General features: G+C 41.7%; 1 protein-coding gene across 1 annotated transcript in view; it reads left to right on the top strand.

The window, feature by feature from the left end:
* Positions 1–21,922, top strand: part of ZFHX3 (zinc finger homeobox 3) — a 282,114-nt gene that overhangs the window by 214,252 nt on the left and 45,940 nt on the right. Inside the window, 1 exon segment of the mRNA XM_031950073.1 lies at positions 8,531–8,638. Coding sequence (XP_031805933.1) covers positions 8,531–8,638 — 108 coding nt within the window.

The following is a 21,922-nucleotide window of genomic DNA, read 5'->3' as shown; positions in this document are numbered from 1 at the left end:
GTGTCCTGGTTCTCCAGCTTGTCAGGACCCAATGGAGCTTGCATGGCTAATGATATTAACCTTCAAGAATTTAGAGAAAATAGCAGATTCTATACCTTGAAGGTTGAGTGCTCTCTGATGTTAGGGGTCAAATCCTCCTGGAATACTTTATTTTGTTTTACTAAATGATTTGGGACTTAGAATTCTTTTGATTCTGCTGAGATTGTGTGTGAGAGAGTGTGAGAGTGTGTGTGTGTGTGTGTGTGTGTGTGTGTGTGTGTGTGAGAGAGAGAGAGAGAGAGAGAGAGAGAGAGAGAGAGAGAGAGAAAATGAATATGAGAATATTAGAGAGAGAACCGTTATTTCTCCAGGTAGCAGTACACAGTAAGGCATGGATGAGAACTTTAGCAGGGGCAATCATGATAAGCCTTTTTAAATGTGTGGCTTATGATAAATATTCTTAGTAGAAAGAGGATTGTTATTAGGAAAGAAATGGAAATAAGCATTTATGAAGCACTTGTATTGTATCGGGCACTGGGCTAAGGGTTTTGTTTTGTTGTCTTAATCAACATTAACTCATCTGATCTTCATAACAATCCTGCAAGGTAGATGCTGTTATTCTCATTTTACAGATGTGGAAACTGAGGCAGGTAGAAGTTAAGCATATTGTACAAGGACACATGGCTACTGAAGTGTCCAAGGCTCAGTTTTGAACTCAGCATGTTCTGATTCCAGGAGCAGCCATTTATTTACTGCGTCACCAGCTACCTTCGATGAATTCCTAGACTTTTCGATTATAAACCCTCAGTATTCCCCAAAACATTTTCTGTCTATATGGGCCATAATAGTTAATCTCGTGAGAATATGTTTAGCAGTGTTATTCTTGGTAGGATATACCTCTAATCTAGAATCCTTATAGGGCTATAGAAAATTGAATAAATTGTTAAGAAATTGAGACATGTTCTTGAAAATCCTGTTTTCTGTTCATTTGTAAATTCGCTACTTGATGAGCAGAAACTTTTTCTTGGAAACTTTTTCCAAGCCAATTGAAGGGTGCCTGCAAGAGAGAAATGTATTCATATCTATAGATATGTATACATAACTATCTATCTCATAAGCAGTTCACATCGACCATAACATAACAGGACTGGAAATAAATTAAAGAAATTTTAAAAATACTTCCACACATTGTAAAGTAACTTAGTTGTTAATGTGCAGTTTGGGGGCAGCTTGGGGGACAAGTGAGGAATAATCTGCTGGTAGTATCTATCATCACTGTTCAGTCAAATCATTCTTCTGACACAAATTCTGGATTTGGAACCGTGATAGGTTCACTTTTTTGAAAAGGAAAAAACAATAGGAAATCTAGTGCTGAGCCCCCAAAAGTGAAAAAGTGGTGCCCAGAGCAGCCACATCCCATTGATAACACTAACTCAAACTGATTTTGGTTTTTTCTGGAATCCTTTATTAACCATGACCTTCCAATTTGGTGAAGACAGAAATTAAAGCAAAGCCCAGGCCTTTATTTATTATATGGAGAATTATTTCATATCCAACAGACTGGGACACAGTCAAGGTTTCTTGTCATTGTGTACAGCATGGGGTATTAAAGAAACCATTAGATTCGGAATCAAGAAAACCTAGATTCAAGTCTCACTTTTTACACTTAGCTTCCAAAAACAAGTCACTTAAATTACCATAGTTTTAGTTTCTTCAATACTAAAATGGAGACAATAATGTATGAGGCATTTGCTTCAGAGAACCATGATTGCTTTGGAGACTGGGAGCTGGAAATGGTCCTGTGAGAATATGGGGGAAAGGTTTGGGCATCATTGCTGCAGTGCCCCAGCATTGCCATAGCTGTAAAGGTCATGAGCCGTAAATTAAGGGCTGGATGGGATCTCAGAGGTCATCTAGATCAACCAAGGGTAAACAGGCTCAGAAAGGAGAAGGGCTTTGCCCAAGGTTACCCAGGTAGAAAGGAAACCAGCACCAGCTTGTTCCCCAATGCTGTGTGCTCCTCATTATTAGGGAACAAGAGGAATAGACAGATAAACCCATCTATCTCTCTATTCATCCGTCTATCCATCCATCCCCTCCGTGCCATCTTTCTCATTGCATCAGGGAAAATGATGCCCACTTGTGGCCAGCCTCGCCATGTTCCCATTGCAATACCTGCTCTTGGGAATTTGTTGAGCTTCTCTCCTTTGTGTTTCTGTGGTTGCACTTGGTTAATTAGGTTGAAAATGATGAAACAAAAAGCCTTAACCCTATCTGAAAGTAAACAGGTTGGTTATTTTATTTTATTTTTGTTTCAAAGAAGAGGTCCTGTATACAATTAAAACTTATTTCTGGTAAACCTCATTCCAGGAAAGATGAGCTTTTAACAAAAGGCTTTTGACAGCTGCAGGCTATTTCATTTTTTTAATGCCGAATGAAAAATCAATACATTTTTCTGGGTTATACATATTCAGAACAGGCCTGATATTTCCATTATAATGGGAAATGGGTGTCTGTGCACATCTCGCCTGTCAGAGCGGCACCATCGCATTTTCCAACCCACTGCTAAATATTTCAAACCTGATTTGATTGTGGTTCATGACAGCTAATGTTTCTCAGCTCTTGAGCCTGCCGACAGGGAGGGAAGCAGACACACTCCCTCCCTTCCCCCTACCCTTCTTTCCTCTCAACCATTACCCCCTACAAAAGGGGGTGGGGAGGGAATCTCAATTCTTTTGGATCACAGGTTTAGTGTATTGTTTAAATAATATGGCAGTGAGAGCGCTCTGTGGACACCCTGCCTCTTAGGAGAATTTCCAATTTTTTTTTTTTTTAAATCAGATTCAGGTACCACAGGGACTTTTGTCAGAGTTTCAGAGAAGACAGATTTAATTTTCATCTTCTTTTTTAAAAGATAGGAACAGAGTTTAAAGTTGATGCAACTCCCAGTTCTTTGAAATCTAGAAGAAACTTGTAAAGTATATCCAGTGGGGGAAAAATTGCCCCTTCTATCCTTTCAAGGAATAGCATCATTTCAAATAATGTTACTTTTAAGAGGACTTTCCCTTCTGGGAAAATGGGTCTTTGGGAATTGGTAGCATGCACATTTCTCCAACATTAGAGGGCAGCTTCCTATCCCAGCTCCTTAATGTTTACACCTCTATTTGTGGCTGGCATTTTCTTCTACAAACCAATTTCTCAGGCTTTGTAAAATTGCTACAAATCCCCATTGGGTTGTCAGATGGCATAAAAGGCCTCTATTGGGAACAGAATTCCCCACAGATTTGGGAAACATGTAGTTATCTTTATCAGGTTGTTAGGCATAAGTAAGGTGTGTTAGAGGATCTTTTTGCATTTATATTCAGTGAATCCACTTTTATTTAAAAGAAATTGTGTGATGCTATAGTATCAGCAGGAAGACCCAAAATGAGGCAGGAACTTTTCCCTTTTAGAGGACCTGGAATTCTTATAACTGGAGGCCATGAGCTCTGCCCTCAACCACTGGGACATTAATGAAGTGAGCTGGCTGTACTCAGCCGTGAGGCCTGAACAAATGTTATCTGTAAAAAAAAAAAAAATTAAGTGATGAAAATAGACTTTTAGAATGACTTCAGAGAAGGTCTTACATGGAAGTGGAAGGCAGAAGAGACAAAGGAAGAATGGGAAATGACCACTTAGAAAAAGCCTGATGATTTTCTAAGAAGTTTAGCTCCTGTTTCTTTAGTCCTTCCCTAAAAAGAAATCCATCTGGTGAGGAGTGAGGAAAACGTTCCAGAAAAGGTTCTAGCCTTGTTTGGGTGACAGCAAGATGGGCCAGTCATCTGAGCCAAAGGAAAGATTCAAAGCCCAGCCCTGAGGGAGAAAGACAGGAGGCAGCATGTGTCTAGCACGTCAAGCCTCCACCACCTTGACCACTGTCTCTCCTCAGACCCTGAAGGAACAGCCCAGGACTCACAGCCTGGGAATAGCAAGGCTTTCAGCGTGGAAATGCAGTCAGCCAGCGCTTCTTGACGGTTGTGACTGGTGACCCGGAACAGAAAGTTTTTACTGCCAAAGACACCATCCAAAACCGATTTCATCGTGTCAGTCCAAGTGATGTTGAGGAAAAACTGTTCCTGAGGTCTTTGCCATTACACCCTGAGGGCCACGGGGCCACCGGACTCGCCCCCTCAACCTTCTATACATGCAGTCTCCTTCATTAGAATAGAAGTTCCTTGAGAGCAGGGGACCACTTCGCTGTCAGACTCCCCAGCACTTAGCCCAGTGCTCAGTAGTGGCTTCCATTCATTCATTAATGCTTATAAGAATTGGAATGGGCCATTCCGACAGGCTATGGTCTGGACCTTCTCTGCAACCTTTTTAAATAGGGAAGAACATCCCAGATTCTGAAAGTGCTTTTCTGCCTGAAGGCAAGGAAAGAGCTTCCAGAATCATTGCATCTAATTGTTCAGTGGGCAATACTGCTAGGATCCTAATACTCACTTGAAATGTAATAGGATGAAAAAGTATTTTGATTGGCCTCTTTTAGCATTTAAAAAAAAAAAAAAAGAATCTCCGTTATTTTCCGCAATGAACAGAGGTCCTTGTTGAAACAGGATTTTCCTGATCAAACTGTTCATCAAGGGTATGCTTGTGTCTGACTGGTAATATGGAACAGAGTATGAAATTTCTATTGATCGAGGCCAATTTTTGTTGCTCTTATTGGGTGAAATTTCTTTCCTGGTCCAAGAAAAGATCCGCTTGGTACTCAATCGGTGTGTCTGTCCTACAGACGTTCTAAAAACAGAACCAAGCAGAGCAGTACTTCTGCCTCTCTTCAAATTAAAAACTGGATTGATTCCATCTCTCCCTTCTAATGGGCGCCTTCCTACCCACACCCTCATGCCACTCTACTCGAAGCAGGGAAAAGGAGAGACCTTCCCCGGGGAGCAAGCCCGTGACCCCGAGGTCCCATGAATTTCCGGCTGGGTCCCGTGAAGGGCTTTCTCTGCCCGCTTTGGGGATGAAAAACCCCAGCCCCTTCCCCGCACGGCCACGTGAGCCCCGCAGCCCGCCGGGGGATTTCTGCGTTTGTATCCCTGTTTTTTAATCATTTTTCTACCTTTATTGGTATTCATAGCTCACAGTTTTCCGGTTACTGTCAGCCCGGGCTTTCATCCATTTTAAAGAGCTATTTTTCCCCTCGTTGTTGATGATGATGGTATAAAGACAGATGGTGTAACTGCTTATGAATGTCCTATTTTATTTCCCTAGAACCAGACGGTTCGCTGGAAGACATATATTATTTCCACATGCTCAGGTTAGGCAGCCCAGACAGCGTCTGAGTCCCGGAGCCAGCTGCCCCTGGGCCGCCTCTCCAGGCAGACGCTGACACCTGTAGGGAAGGGGGATTTCCGGGCCCGCCCGGGGGGGGCCGGCGGCGCCAGGCCGAGCCCCCGCGGCTGGGGCCCAGGGCCGGGCCGGGACGCGTGGGGGGTGGGCCTGGGAAGGACGGCCGGACGGCGGCTGGGGCCTAGGGAAAGACGGCGGACGGGCGCGGGGGGCCCGGGAGGACGGATGGGTCCGGGCCCGGGCCGGACGCCGGAAAGGGGTGGGCCCCGGAAGGACGGATTTGGGCGGGTGGGCCGGGGGACGGCCGGAGGAGGGCGGGTGGCCGGGAAGGACGGCCGGACGGACGGGCGGGTGGGCCTGGGAAGGACGCTGAGGGGCGGGTGGGCCCGGGGAGGCCGGAGGACGGGGGGTGGGCCCGGGAAGGACGGACGGACGGGGTTCCGGGGCCCGGGCCGGACGCGGGAAAGGGGTGGGCCCGGGAAGGAGGAGGACGGCGGGTGGGCCTGGGAAGGACGGGGGGACGGGGGGTGGGCCGGGAAGGAGCCGAGGACGGGCGGGTGGGCCTGGGAAGGACGGGCCGGACGGCGCGTCCCGGGAAGGACGGACGGAGGACGGGGGTGGGGAGGCCCGGGCCGGACGCGGGGGGGGTGGGCCGGGGGGACGGACGGACGGGCGGGTGGGCCCGGGAAGGACGGACGGAGGGGCGTGGGCCTGGACGGGTGTGGCCCGCCGCTTTTGGCGGGGGGAAGAGGAAGGAGAGAGGCAGGATTGGGGGGCAGGGGGGCTTTAAGGAATTTGGATTAGCGGCCCTTAAATCCCGGCCCCTGCTGCTGGTGGCGGGGGAGGGGGCGGGAAACGGAAGCTTCCGCTGAGGGGAGTCTCGGAACTCAGCGGCCGAAGCTCTGCTGGGGGGGAGGGGGGAGCGCGCTGGGGGAGTCCCCCGGGGTCTGTGTCGCCTCTGCCTCTTAGCTCCCTTTTGTGTGCGTGTTCACACACGTGCACACGCATGCGCGCACGGGCCCCGTACACGCAGGGCACAGCCATGCCTGCGCTCCCACGTGCGCACGTGTGCACATGCGCGTGTCCGGGCCACAAACCTCCGTGCGCTCCCGCGGCTGCACCTGCACATGCGCAGCGCCGGCCTGCACACACGTGCCTGTGCACACGGACCTTCGCGCGCGCGCCACCTGTACATATACACACCCGCGCCTTCCCTCCTCCCCTCCCCCTCCCGCTTTTCTTCCCTTTCCAGAAATTGTCCCCAAACACGCGTGTGGGCCAGCCGATAACCACTAAGCGTTACCCCGCCGCCAAGCTCGTGCGCGCTAGGAGACTCACCCAGCTGCCGGCCCTGGAGAAAAAGAACCGCCTGCGCCCCCTGCCGCGGCGGGGGCCCGGAGCAAGCGGCGGCTCCCTCATCCCCCCGGCTGACCGCTCGCTTCCCTTCCAGCCGGAGCCGGCGGCGGGCGCGTGCAGCTTTGGGGCGCCAGGCCTAGAACCCGAGGCCTTGCGTCCCCGCCGTGGGGTCTGCCCGCTCCGGAGGGCGGCGCCCACGCACGTGAGCCGGACAGTGACTCTGCCCTTACAGAAATGCGGGCTGTCGTTAGTGTTTCCGGGAAAGCCCTGAGACGCGAGACAGCCGTGGGCCCGCATCTGCGGGTTGCAATCGGAGATGAGATTAGGACGCGCCAGGCTCGCAAAGGCGGCCCCGAACGCTGCAGGGAGAGCCGAAGCGGCTTTGCGCGTCTCGGTCCGACCGGCGTCTTCTTGGTTCCCAGTGCCCTGGCAAGAACGGTGAGGAAGAGCTCGCCTCATCCCAGCGTGTTTTAAACTTGTTGTTTAGAGATAATTTCATGCATCCTTAAAAAAAGAATGCCGGGAGCTGCTTTTCTTGAGACCTGTGAGCTAAAGGCCTCAAGTTCACATTAAAATGGGGGGAGTTCAAATGGTCGTGATTGGTCCAAAGCCTCAAATGTATTTGATGCCATTTCCAGAAATTCTTTTGGATTATAGATGCCTATTGGCCGATAATAAGTGCCAGTCCAAGCCTCATTTGGTCATTGTTTGGGCTTTGATGGTCCAGAGTAAGTGTGGCCAGCAATTGTTTCTTATTGGCTAGAAATCTTGAGGGTCTTTCCCTTCCAGCTTGATTTTTTTTTTTTTTTTGACGCATCAAAAAAGGCCATTCTTTGGAGCATTTTTTTCATGTACACCCTTCCATATAAGGATGCACATTGGTTTTTAACTCAGTCTTGGAAATAACAATTTGCCTACGTGCCCAGAAGGAGGGCGGGAAAAACAATCACGTTCATTTCTTTTACTTCCAGTGATGGGTGTGAAGCTGAATTTTTAAAAGAAAGGAAAAAGCTGGGTGAAATTTTCATTCCCGTTTTTCAAGTTTAGTAGTTGTTTAACTATGAGTGATTATTTTCTGACCAAAAGGTGCATTTTTGGAACAATTTCTGAAATCAAGATCATTGAGTGAAACCCTGGGACTGATTCTCCAACTGTGGCCGTGTCTGAAAGTCCTACCCAGTTTTGTGTATGAAATGACAACTTGGGAAGGACATAGAAGGACCCACAGCCAAGATAATCTAAAAGCTTGCAGGGATTAGAAATCATAAAGGATCCACATGAAAGGTCATGTGGTACTCTGGGGTCCAAGGAATCAGATCCACCTTTGACTCTTGACATATCTTGGTTGATTTTGAGCTAGTCACTTTATTTTTCTGGGCCTGTTATCTCAATTATAAAATGGTAGTGTTGGACTCAGTGACCTCCAAGGTCCCTCCTACCTCAAATCTATGGGCTTATTATGGCAGTTTTCTAATATAAATGTTTTACTTATTAATTATGAAATGTGGAGGGGTTGTTTAGACAAGCTTGATTTTTCTCACTTTAAATATCTTGAAATCTGCATTTAAATATGTTTTTCATATATATGCATATGAAAGTACCTATTTCCATCTATAACCCAATGTATCTTCCTTCGATGTTGATCAGAACTATCCTGCTGAGCCATTCTATACCTCCTGATGCATGTCAACCTACTGAACCCAATAGAAGAAGGCCAAGATCATTGCAATCTCTATTTTGGGTCAATATCACTGGCATCTCTGTTTTGGCCATTTGACAGTTCTTTGAAATAGCTGTTGAGAGGTCTTCACTTTCTCTTTAAAAAAAAAAAAAAGTTGAAGTTGTAATTTTTGTTCTGTTTCAGAAGAATCAATTGAAGATGCCGAAGGACCTAGTGAAACAGCTGCTGACCCAGAAGAGCTCACTAAAGATCCAGAAAGTGGAGGTGATAAAGACCAGGGCAAGTGGCCAGGTAGGTTTTGGCCACCCTTTGAAACCAAATCCTATACTCCAAAGCACACAATAACAACTGAGAAAATAGGTAGCTCAGAATTTAGCAAATCATCAGCGATAAACTGAATGGAAACTGTATTAAATATGTGTGTGTGTTTTACCTAAATGCATTTACGTAAATGTATATACCTTTATATTAATGTATATTAATATTTTCATAATAGACCACTTTTGCTATTCAACTTTTTTTGTTATTATTCCTAATATTGAGTTAACAGTAAAGGCCTTCATTCTTTCTTACCTCTTTACAATATTTGAAAAACAAAGTTGATACTGAGCTTAGGAGACGTTATCTACTGCTTTTCACAAAGAAAGGCATAATAAAAGATTTTTGATGAAATATTTGTTGAATGAATGCATCATCTTCCCACTCTTTCAATTTGAGGTTCTAGAAGCTGAGGTGGTACAGTTAAACCTAAGAGAGGAGAGCCAAGGTTTTTCCTAAAGAAAATTGAATATCAAAAGCTGCATCTGGGTTCGGAGGAAAAAAGAAGCCAAAATTCAGAAGAAGCATTATATTCTGAGAGGAAAAAAAGTAGTTTCTAAGGAAAGAGGGAACAGAGGAACAGAAACTGATAAGTTGCTTTTAAATAAATTTCTTAAAATAAAACATAGTTTAAAAAAAAAAAAAAAGGAAATATGTCAAGCCAAAAAACAAAACAAAACAAAACAAAAAAAAAAACTGTTTCATTTGGTCATCCTAATTCATATTGCACACCATTGTTAATATTGTAATGCCTTGAGATTAAAAAAAAAAATCTGCCTTCTTAGCCAGCATTGGTCAGGACTTTGCTTCACTTCCAGGCAGGGCTATACTTAAATCATGTTCATTCTTGGGCTTCACCATTTAAACAAGATACAGAAACTTGGAGATGGTCCAGAAAAGAACAATGAAAATGAATGAAGGCTTGGAAAATACTGCCCATGAGAAAAGGCAGCAGGGATTGTGGCTATTTAACCCTGAAACGAGAAATATGAGGGGCAATTTAATCTGAAAAGAATATATCGTAGCTAGTTGTCTGCCACTTTTCTGTATCTACTCTAAAGAATTAAAAAGTTTGAAATTATAAAAGAAAATTGTTAGGTATTATGTCATTGGAACTTTCCAGGTATGATAGCTGGCTAGAAATTGGCAATGTAGAACTAGAATTCAGGAGAAAAATTAAATTTGGGAATATAGGGTTTGGAGTCAGAGAAAGATTTGAATCCAGGAGCATTGATGAGATTACAGAGATAAATATGAGAGCCTCCAAGGACATGCATGTTTCAGGGAATAATGATTCAGCAAAAGTGATAGCAAAGGAGAGCTTGGGTACGTAGGGAGAGCCAAGATAGAACATTGCCATGGATACTAAGGGAATGGTGGAAGGACTCATTGCCAAATCCAAAGTTTGTAGAGAGAGAATGAGCACTGAGAAAAGGCTATTGGATCCTGCCTCTGGATCGTTGATCATCATAGAAATAGTGGTTGCAATAGGGTGAGATCAAAAGCCAGAATACGAGGGGTTGAATTATAACCATCTAGAATCTAGAGTGTTTTCAGAAATAGGGAAATCACTGATTCTAGCCAATAAGCATTTCTTCAACTACAATGCTATTAAGCAAGCTTTTATGGGAATGACAGACAAAAAAAATTAGTAAAAGAAATAATACCTATGCTCAAAGAGCTCACTTACTAGGAAAGAAAATATAATGTGTGCAGGGCTAAGTTAGCACACACTAATTTGGGGAGAGAAAGAATACTAATCAGAAGGCATCAAGAAAAGTCTTGAGTTAGGTACCTGACTCTTGAAAAAGATAAGGACCATGAAAGGGGAAAGTAACCAGAGGGCATGGCTCATCAAGTGAAGAGTTGGGTGGTTTTTTAATTGTGGAAGAAAGCTACATGTTTGTAGCCAGTGGGAAAGAAGTGCCTGTAAACAGGCACAAGTTGGCGATGTGAACGTGGGGATAATTGGTGAGAATCTCAAAGAAGATGGACAGAGGGAAATGTCATGAAGGGTGTTGGTTGAGAGGTTTACCTTGGCATGGAAGGCTGGGTTGAGCTCTGGGCCTGAAGTCAGAAAAACATCAGTTCAAACTCAGCCTTACACAGTTGTGTGACCCTGAACAAATCAAATTCTCCAAATACCAAATGGGGATGACAATAATAGCACCTACTTTGCAGGACTGCTATGAGGATAAAATGAAATAATATTTGTAAAGCATTTAGCACATAGTGGACAGTGTATAATTTTGTATTCTCTTTCCCAGTGACTAGGGCAAAGGAAGAACTGTAGGGGAGCAGGGTTGAGGATGGCATGGATTGGGGGTAGACAATGGCGGGGTAGACAAAAGGAGCGCAAACTGGAGTTATATGCTGGGAATTAAGCAAAGAGGGTCAGAATATCTTCCTCAGGAAAGCACAACAGTGTTGGTTCTCAAAAGATGATTTGTTGAAGGCATGGTCTTGTTGGCAAGTGGGAATAAGCCAAAATCATGATTCTCAACATCCCCAAAGATCGAATCCTGGTTTTCAGTGTATGAAGCAGACATGTGCCAAGTGCTAAGCATTATTTAAAATGTCTTAACACGTGAATCAAGGCATCTGATGTGTCTGTCAGGAGTCAGGTGAAGGTTGGCCAGCAACCTGGGGGCTGCCCATTGCTGTTTCACCCACTGTGAACTCTTGAGTTACCTGTTCCTCTCATGGACCTGAGAAACCTTATCTGACCTTGCCCCTTTCCAGGTGGGAGTACAAGTTAGCTTGTAACTTGGGCTGTCCAGAAGAACTGTAAGACAAAGCCCCCTCAAGAAGCTTCAGTCCATTTGAAATCTCTTGAAAGATGACCCTGCAAATGTGAAGTTTGGAAGTAACAGTAGTAGTGACAAATAGGAAGCTCGATAGGAATGTGAGCTACCCTTTGTTCTCACTACAAAGTTAACAGAAAGCATGGAACAGTTTCACAGGCGAGCCAAGTGTCTGGAAATGCTCTTTAGGGAGAAACATCCTCCTAGCAAACTTTTTCCCTCCTTTATTTGCTAGTTGAAATGTAAAAATAGCTGCTTGATCCTTCTACAGAGTAAATTTGTGTATGTGAATAGTAGATTGAAAAATCCTTGATGTCAGCAAATGAACAACAGTTATCTCAGTAATTAACCAATCAATTATAAATTGATACAAGCTACAAAACAGATCATTAAAATGATACTTATCACCAATAACTAGAGAACTGAAAAAATATGATAGCAAAATGATTATATTTATACTTTTTTAACTGTTTTGGTTTTCAACTGCAGAGGCCTATAATGGACCTAATGAGGTTCTTTGAGGCAAGAAAACTTAGGTGGGGGGGATTATGTGGTGGTTAAAAAAGGGGAATGGAAAAAAATATGATGTAATGGCATGGAGATTTTTGAAATGTTCACAGTTCTGTTCAGTTGTTTTATTTGTTGTTTTGATCCTAACTTAGATTCCAGTTTGTGCTATTTCTGGAGAAATGGCCTAAAGGGATTTTTCTTTTCTTTTATTAATTTTTTTTAAAAGCCCCAATGCTTACCTAACAGAACAATTAGTGCAGTGGAGTGTCCCTGATTCAAATCCATGGTAGACTGCTAAGAAGGTATTAATGGGCTGGAGAGATCTAGGAAGTTGTTAGAGAAAAGTGTGTTTGTGGAGCGTGCTTCTGGAAGGCATGATTTCAATCAGATTTGACATGTTTAACATAAATGTATAGAGTAAAGCTCTTGCCATTTATGAATATTTCCTACAGGCCTATCGCCTTTGTAATTACTGAGACTGGGAAACAAAAATAGGTCACGTACATTTTGTTGGAAGACTGTTATCAGTAGGCATCCCCACCCAATATACAGCTGGGCTTACATGGACATGCCATGATGTTGGAATCAGAGTAATGACCACAATATAATCTGTGAGAGAAACAAATAAATAAAAAAATCAGGATGGGGAAAAATATTAACACATTAAATGAATCTAGAAAGGATTAGAAAGCAGCCCACAAAGTAAAAAGAATATTAGACTAGAAATAAGCATACCTGGGTTCTATGTCTCTCTAGGACATTAATTAGCTTTATAGTTTGAATAAGTCACAATTTCCCTGGAGCTCAGTGTTCTTGTTTTTGTAATAGAGAAATTGAACCATAACCCCATGGTCTCTTCCAACTGTAACATTTATATCTTTGCCTAAGAAGTCTAAGAAATGAATTCAGTTAGTCAATGAGCCTTTACTCTCAAGCACCTACTGTGTGCCAGGCATGCAGTAGGTACTGGCACAGAACTGACAACTAGCTTTTTTGTTTTCTGGTTCCAGTGGTATTTCCCCTCTAGGATTTGGATAAACTGTCAGAAAGTGTTCCGTGTGTTTGGGTCCATAATAGTATAACTGAACTGAAGATAGCTGTAGTCCCTCAGCAACAGCATTCTTGGGCTTGTGATGTAGAGGATGGAGCTTCACGGACTTGATTCTTTTGTATTCATGACCATCATGCAATACCGTTTCACCGGAGGCTGGGGAAAGTTCATCTGACTAGATGTGACTTCAGGGATCTTTGAGTCAGTGTATTTTTCACAGCTTTGTAGTAAGGCTGAATCTAGTAGGACCCCATTTCTTCTTTGTGTCCACTTTCTCCCTCTCTCACCTGTTCCCCCACATTCTCAAAAACACGTCTATGTAAAAGAACATTCTAAATATCTAGTTGCTCTGGGCCCAGTTGGGAGTTCACATTTACAAAGAAAGAAAGCTGGTTTTGTTTTTTTCATTTTCATACACAGTTGGGAGTAAGGAGGCTGTGCTGGCTTTCACAGGACCAGCTCTTCTCCACATACCCCCTACCCCTTTTTCCCCTAAGGTATTTTCTGTATAACTTGGCTGCTTAAATGTACTGCAGGCTGAAATCTATCTCACAATTAGAAAATAAATCTTTTGGATTGTTTTTATATAAGGAAGCAAAAATAGAAGTAGGGTAGATTTCTGTACTTTTTGGAATGCCAAAACCTCTCAAATGACTTGACTTTGTGCATTTACTTTTTATAAGCCACAATAGTAGCAGGAATAAAAATTATATCGGTGGTAAATACCTGGAATTTGCTTTTTTTGCAGGGATAGCAGGATACTTTGTTTATCCTAATACTTGTTTTATTGGAGCAGATGGTATCTCTCTTTTGCAAGCAGGGAAGTCAAGAGAATGTGGATGAAGGGATGAGCATTTATTAAGCCCTTATATACTAAGCACTGGGATCACAAATTGAAAAGCAAAACAGTCTCTTTTATTAAGAGGCTGGCAGTCTAATGGGGAAAGACAGCACTTATAGGAAAGGTAAGTCAGTTACAAGTCAGAGGGAAAAGTCCCATGACTTTAAGAATGTAGTGAAAAAAGAATATCAAGTCCAGTTCTGATGGCCCATTTGACAGTGCTGAGGACCTTATTGGTGAGAACTTTGTTTTCTGGGACTTCTCTTTGCTGAGGAAGTGAAGGCTTGCGTCAACTACCAGGCTGCAGAAAACGGCTGAGACCCGTGGGCCTGGAAGCAGTCTGGGGATGTTGCCCCTCATGGGTGGGTGAGCAGTTGGTAGCAGTGGACCTCTTCTCCACCTTGAGGGCTGCAGGGTGACCTCCCTTATAACTCAACTAATATATGTGACAGAACTCTGACCTGAAGTCTCTGATATAGTGCTCTTTTCTACCAGGCTGCACTGTTAATTAGTGTACAACAAAAATTACTTTCATGATCGTGTAGGGAACAGTAATAAAACAGAATTTAAAACAACAGGCTTAATCAAACAAATACAAGGCATTTATTAGCCACCTACTATGTGCCAGGCATTGTGTTAAGTTCTAGAGGTACAGAGAAAAGCAGAAGCAGCTCCTGCTTACAGTCTAATGGGGAGATGCCCCAGTGTAGGCTTAGGGCTGTGGTGTCCCCAGCAGTGAGCAGGAAATAGCCACTGGTCAAAGTCTATACTGTTTCTTCAGGAAGAATGATTCTCTGGCCTGATATAAAATGCTTTAAAGCCAAGTGAATCCCCCTGGATCCAGCCACCAGTACCTCCTAGAAGAGGGCCTGATCATGGGCCCAGTTCCTAATAATACAAGTACCATGGGCTTATCTTGAGCTTGACTCCTTTTAGAAATCTTATAGAGAAAGCTAGCCTTTTGTAAGTGTGACCTCTGTCCCCAGGGGACCGAGAAATGATTGTCCCTAAGGAACTTCTCAGCCAGTTTGGGGAAGTCAGCAATCAAAAGATTCCAATCCCTCCTTTAAATTAGGAAGAAATCCTAAGTGTTTGCCCTCCCTATAGAATGGCCCCACCAGGAATGACTGTTCATTGGAAGATGAGAATAATTTAGAAGTAAAGCTGTCATTGTCATGAATTATTCTTGAGAAAGAGGGGGAAAGTGTGGTTTTAGTCTTCAAAACTTCCAAATTTGTAAAAATATCTGGGCTAGAGTTGAGATGTTTTCAGTTTAGGAAAACTTAACTTAAGCTCTTTCTAGTTTTTTTGCTGAGTTAAAAACCAGATCTGGCTCTTTCAGCTTCTGCTGAATGAGGATATCATCATCTCAGCTGAGTCATCTAAAGCCCCAGGCCTGCCTAAGATGTGCCTTTTAATACAGTGACTCCAGAAAGGAATGGTTCATGCTATTTAATTTGCATACTAAAGCAAGTCTAGTAGTTCCAGTCTTAAGACTTCTCTTGGGCAAATAAATGATCACAGAATATAAACACAATGTTTTCAAAAGAATTAGAAACTGTTCACAACCATAGGAGATATTGTTCCAATCACTAATAACAATAGAAATGCAAATCAAAACAACGTCTTGGGTTCTACTGTATACCTAGCAAATTGGCAAAAATAAAAGACAAGAAATAATCAATATCTGAGAGGTGAAAAGATTTGTGCAGTAATATATACCATCAGTGGAACTGTCAGTTATTCCAAATATTGTGGAAAGCAACTCGGGGGTTATGCTAAAAAAGGAACTAAAATGTCCACATCTTTTGATCCAGAGATCCACATGTTTGGCAATATATCCCAAGGACGTTTTGCACCAAAATATTTCTACCAGCTTTATAGTAGCAAAGAACTAGGAATAATGCTAGATGTCCATCAATTGGGGAATGGCTGAATGAATTGTAATATGTGGATGTAATGAAATATTACTGAACTGTATAAAACAATAAATAAAATGAATAGAGAGAAACTGGGGAAATTTTATATGAACTGATGCAAAGCAGAGTAAACCGAACCAAGTTTATAACTGTGTTATACACAGTGATTTCCACAGGGCAAATGGAAAGAATAGCAAACAAAGAAAGTCAAAATAAATGTCATGAAATATGATTAGGCTTAATCTCAAAGAAGAGATAAGGCACTGTGTTCTTCCCTGCTTTGCAAAGGGTATCTGTGTATATGGAAGACTGCATATTATTGTTGAGTTGTGGTGAGATTTTTTTTTCTTTGTTACAATGAATGGATCACCAGAAGAGGAGTATATGAAGGTGATATTAATCTGTACAGATTCAGTCTGTTATATTTATCAGCCATATTATTAAGTTTGATATTAATATTAATTATTTTATTAATCTAGTACTATATTAATTTATATTAAATATTAATAGTGAGTAAAGAGTCCAAGTCTGTGGAAAAAGGAAAAAAAATGTACACAGTTAATCTACTGTGAATAATCATGATCCTTCAAACAGAATGGAACATAAACTTTAATAACCACAAGAACTCAAAAGAACTTTTAAATAGTGTGTTCATATTAAATTCTGACCATATCAAGAGCTAGTAAAGTTCCTGCTAAAGGAATACTTTCAAGATGATCTAATTGTATTATGTGTATGGTTGATTTTTTTGTTTGTTTGTTTCTAATACAGTATCTTTTGAAAACAGGAAGGGAAGTTCTCAAAATTATGCTTTTATGGAAGGACCTTTTAAGTGGACTTACATTTACTATTTATTAAAGGTAGGGGGGAAGAGTATGGATATATCAAGGTTTTAGAATGGAGAACCTCAAAACTTACAACAGTCTTCCACATTTAAAATAGTGAAATTCTGGTCCCAGAATGAGTCAGTCCCATGTTAGGTTTGTTCCACTTCCAGCATCAAACTTAGGTATCTCATGTCCATTTAAAAAATCGCTTATAGAAGACAGTGTAAAAAGATATTAATGAAAATTGGAAAAGAAAAAAAAAGATTTCCCCATTCAAGTGATACTGTTAATCTCCTTAGACATCTTCAGATTAGCCCTATATTTATTAATCACCTATCATGTGCCAAAGTACTGTCTTGTTCTGAAAAAGATACAAAGTGCTCCTGCCAGATACCTGGAAGATCCTGTTCCTGCTGCTCTGCCTTGTATGGAGCTAGTAAACTCATATGGAATTATAAGTAGTGTAATGTTATTACTAATACAGCAATGATTATAAAATTGTTTTAACTTTCAAAGTGTTTTCTTATCTATTATCTTGTGGGTTGGAGGTAAAAAAAAAAAAAAAAAAAAAAAAAAAAAAAAAAAAAGAATGTGGATGGCTCCCTTTAGTTATGGAGTAATTTTTAAGAGTAACATTTAAGCATAATAAGAGACCCATTATGCCTTATTATCCTGAGGCCATCTAAGTATAAAACTGGAAAGATTGTAGACAGACCAAAAAACCCAAACAAACCAAAAAACCCAAACTAGAAAACATCTATAAAGATTTTTTGTAAAACTTCCTCATTAGTGACAGTGGGCTTGCTGTATTTGACTGTACCATCACATTTCCCTGATGTGCTAGAAAAGATACTGAAGAAAAGAGATGGGAGAACAGCTGGCTCAGACTCATTATGCACAGAGGAGCTTGATGCTGGAGGTGACACAATTTTCAGGTTTTTGAGAGATGATTTTTCAAAGTACCTGAAACAAGGAAAGGAAAAAATGTATATCTTCCCTTAGCATTGCCCTACAAAAGTAACTGAAAATGTTCCTCACAACTGACCTTTATACTTGCTTTCCCCATCTGAATGAAGTTTTTATGAGAGGAATCCACTCATACATGGAGGGCAGCATCCAAGAGGAAGATGCAAGAAGGCAACAGATGGGCTTTTACAAATGCTATTCTTCCTAGTCACATAGCTGACTGCTCACTGTTGACAAAATGCCACTGTACATTCCTCCCAAAACGTATCCCCCATGAATACCTCCAAATCATATGAATCCTTGAAAAATATAACAACAGAGAAAATTTATTTACTCCTCTTAAAATAAATCAAGGCATAATACAGGGAGACATGTTTGCTGCCATTATTGAGGATGCATAGCACAGAATTGAAATGGCAGAGAGGCTCCTGGTAGAATGTAGTGTAAGCATTGAGGACCTCCAGGTGCTCCCCTTTAGAGAAGACATGGTACTGTATGCATCCAGCTCAGGAACATTACAGATGTTACTAGTTGAAATCCATAAGCCCTTGAGATTTTAGCTTAACTATATATGTACGGGGGTGGGGAGAGGAGAAGTAGATGAAGAATGGCTATTGTGACTACTACAAGATTCATTTGGATGGACACCCTATAGAGCTGATTCATTAGTATAGATTCTGGCTCCATCCATAATGGACAGTGAACTAAATCTGGAAGTGAATAGGAGGAGAGTGGGCTAAACTGCCTCAGGGAAATCGTGCTTAGTTTTAATGGCCCCATTTTTCTTCCCAAAACAAAGGCCCATTTTTAAATAACATTCTTCTTCCAGTGAGGCTGTATGGAAGGAAGCCACAGAAATTCCAAAGAAAGTTGTGGGTCATCCAAAGGACAGTAGAGAAGCACATAGTAGGTGTGCACAGGTAGACGTAACAGAATTGTTGTGGGAATATGATTTCTGTAGCTCGGGACTGAAAGTCCAATGAAGAGACTGTCATGGTAATTCAAGTAAAAGGAGATAAAGATATGAAGTTGAAGAATGTGAATGAGGAAGGAAACAAGTATGAGATATTGGGTGAATCCCTGTGGAGGATTTTATGGTTTATGAGGACAAATCCTACAGGACAAATGGACATGATGCCGTCTTCATCTTTGAAGGAAGTACAAAAATGTGACAAATCCTCAAAGTATCAGATCATCTTACTTGTCTCCCCAGAAACCCATATGCAGGCCAAGAAGCAATAGTTAGAACACGGAACAACTAATAAATTTAAGATTGGAAAAAGAGTAAAATGAGGATGTATATTGTCTCATTAATTTAACTTATATGCAGAGTACATCATGCAAAATGCCAGGCTGGATGAAGCCAAAATTAAGGTTGCCAGGAACAATGTGCAGAGAGGGCATTATGGCAGAAAATGAGAAGAATTAAGAAGCCTCTTGATAAGGGTGAAAGAGGAGAATGTAAAAGCTGACTTGAAGCTTAACATCAAATAAAACTAATTATAGCAACTGGTCCCATCACTTCTGGCAAATAGAGTGAGAAGAAATGAAAGCCGTGTCAGATTTTATATTCTTGAGCTCAAAGATCACTGTAAATAGCCACCACAGCTATAAAATTAAGATATTTGCTCCTTGGAAGGAAAGCTATGGTAAATCTGCCATATACTAAAAATACTAAATATACTAAAAAGCAGAGACGTCATCTTGCCAACAAAAATCTGTTTAGCCAAAACTATGGTTTTTCCAGAAGCAGTAGGTGGCTATTAGAGTTGGATCATTAAGGAAAACTGAGTGCTGCAGAATTAACATTTTTGAATTGTGACACTGGAGAAGACATTTGAGAATTCCTTGGACAGCAAAGTGGCCAAATCAATCAATACTTGAAGCACTTAATTCAGACTATTCCCTGGAAGGTCAAATACTGAAGCTGAAACTTAAATATTTTGGCCACATAATGAGAGGATGACACTTATTGGAAAAAACTCCAATGATGGGAAAAAACGAAGGCAAAAGGAAAAGGAGGATAACATAGGATGAGATGGATAGATAGTGTCTTGAAAACAATGAATGTGAACTTGGACCCATTTGGAGAGAGGGTGGAGGATAGAAAGGTCTAGTGTGCTTTGGTCTACGAGGTCACAAAGAACCAAACAGGGCTGAACAACAACAAATACTGATTAGGCGATTACAAAGCCCACAGTGTAGCTAAATATAACATGTGCATTTCTCTATAAGATTTAGGGGCTTCCGTAAAGAAATATTTAGAATCTCAACAAAAGGCACTGGATTTGGAGTAACTCTCAGTATCGACTTTTCTATGATGATTCCTAAAAATGTACTCAAATCTGTGGCTTGCAGTTACTTGAATGATAGGATTGTGACAGCATTTAACAGAAACTAAAAAACAGACCCTCTGTCATCACAGCTGGAGTCTTTGAATGGTGGGGTTCTAGCTTTGTTCTCACAGTTTAAGAACCAACCCTCATGAAGTGTCCTGCCTCTTACCCATGAAAGTTCCCTAGTTTTTCTTTGAAATATGTTAAGTGTCTGATTGGAACACTTAATATTTAAAAACCAATATGGCAACAAAACAGACTCCTTGAATCTGTTACTCTCTGCACTAGAAAGAAGGAGATTTCAACCTGTCTTTTTCCTTTTCAGAAGTTTCATCATAGGTATGTTTGGGAGAAAAGTGTAGCCCTGACCCTCTGGGCTAAAATCACAATCATTATCTTTTGAGTAATCAATTAATAAAATAGTGTAAAACATTGAGATTCTGCTGTACCACTCAAGATAGAAGAATAATACTTTGACCATATACTGAGAAGATGAGACTCATCAGAAAAGATTCTAATGTTGGGAAAGATTGAAGGCAAAAGGAGGAAGGGGATGACATAGGATGATATGGAGAGAGAGTGCCATGGAAACAGTGAACATCAATTTGATTTGTGTGTGTGTGTATAAGAAGTAAATATTTGAGAAATAAAATTATAATAAAATTAAATGCCTATTTTCTATTCCTCGGATGAGTCAATGTATACCTTATACTTTAGAGGAAAGTTACCTACCCCAACCTTTTCATGTTAGAAAATAGGATCGTGTGTGTGTGTGTGTATGTGTATGTGTGTGTGTGTGTGTGTGTGTGTGTGTGTGTGTGTGTTTCCTTAATCAATGGAGATAGATCAAACTCTGCTGTAAATTTCTGGAGCAGGTGGCAAGCTGGTTTACGGAATACAGGGAGATGAGAACTTCTGGCTTACGGAAAGTAGCATGAATTAATAATCATTTAATTGGCTCCTCCATTATGTTGCTGGGTTGGAAGATGGAAGTTTAGACAGAGGGGCTGTCAGTGGTACTTTAGCTAAAAGAGGCTGATGGTTCAGAAGTGAGGAGTGGGGGAGGCTGCTGCTGCCTTTGGCCTCTGCATGAGGATCAGATGTCAGCCGGCTTTACCAGGCCCCTCTGGGTGCTCACTTTGGGGCTACAGATAGGAAAAGTGTCAGCATTTTTGTGAGCACCACCTACACGTGGCACACGCTAATGAGGAAATGGCGAGAAGAAACTTCCCAGCAACAAGAGATGGGATGTGAAGGAACTTTGCTTCGGATTGACTGGCACAGAGATATGCTCCCACTGGCTAGCGCTAGCGCCTTGGAAGAGAGTACTGGGGGTGCTGAATGAGGCAGAAATGCATCTTGTTCATGATAAATGGACGGCCGATAAATCCGCAGCTTCTCAAGAGAAAGGATGTTTTTGGGCAGTGAGTGACTGAAATCTGGGAGTGAAGTTTCCGTTTCATTTCTGATTTCATTCTCAAAATCCGTTATTGTCAAGATCGCAATGCCCAAATCATCTGCCCCTCTGGCCTCCTGCCTCCAGGTCTGGGTTGAGAATAATCGGATACCAGGTTCAATGTTAGCTCATTTGAGTGGTACACTTCTCTGATGGCCTTCTAAGTGACAAAACTGAGACTTTCTACATTTTTAGTTAAAAACCTCATTGATCCTATGAGAATCTAGACTTTCCCTTTGTTTTGCATATCCTTTCTTCCTACTACAAATGAATCAAGAAAAATAAAGCTCATTATTTAGGAGTAAGGGGAAGATTAAAATGGTTTGGAACAGTTTTAAGCCTATTCAAACATATTGAAAGTAGTTTACTCATCAAATCAGAAAATGTCTCATCCCCACTGAGATATCTCACATTCCTGTAGGATTTTACAAATTGAAGACTTTTTTCATGATGACCCTGTGAAGTGTCAATATACAATCAGTTGTTTCCCCATTAAGGGAAGTGGGGAAGAGGAAAGAAAAGAAAGGGAGGAAGAGAAGATGGAGAA

Source organism: Sarcophilus harrisii, chromosome 2 (assembly GCF_902635505.1).
Source record: "Sarcophilus harrisii chromosome 2, mSarHar1.11, whole genome shotgun sequence".
In the NCBI taxonomy this organism is placed as follows: domain Eukaryota; kingdom Metazoa; phylum Chordata; class Mammalia; order Dasyuromorphia; family Dasyuridae; genus Sarcophilus; species Sarcophilus harrisii.
Note: the sequence above shows the minus strand (reverse complement) of the source record. Positions and strands in the feature narration are given on the sequence as shown.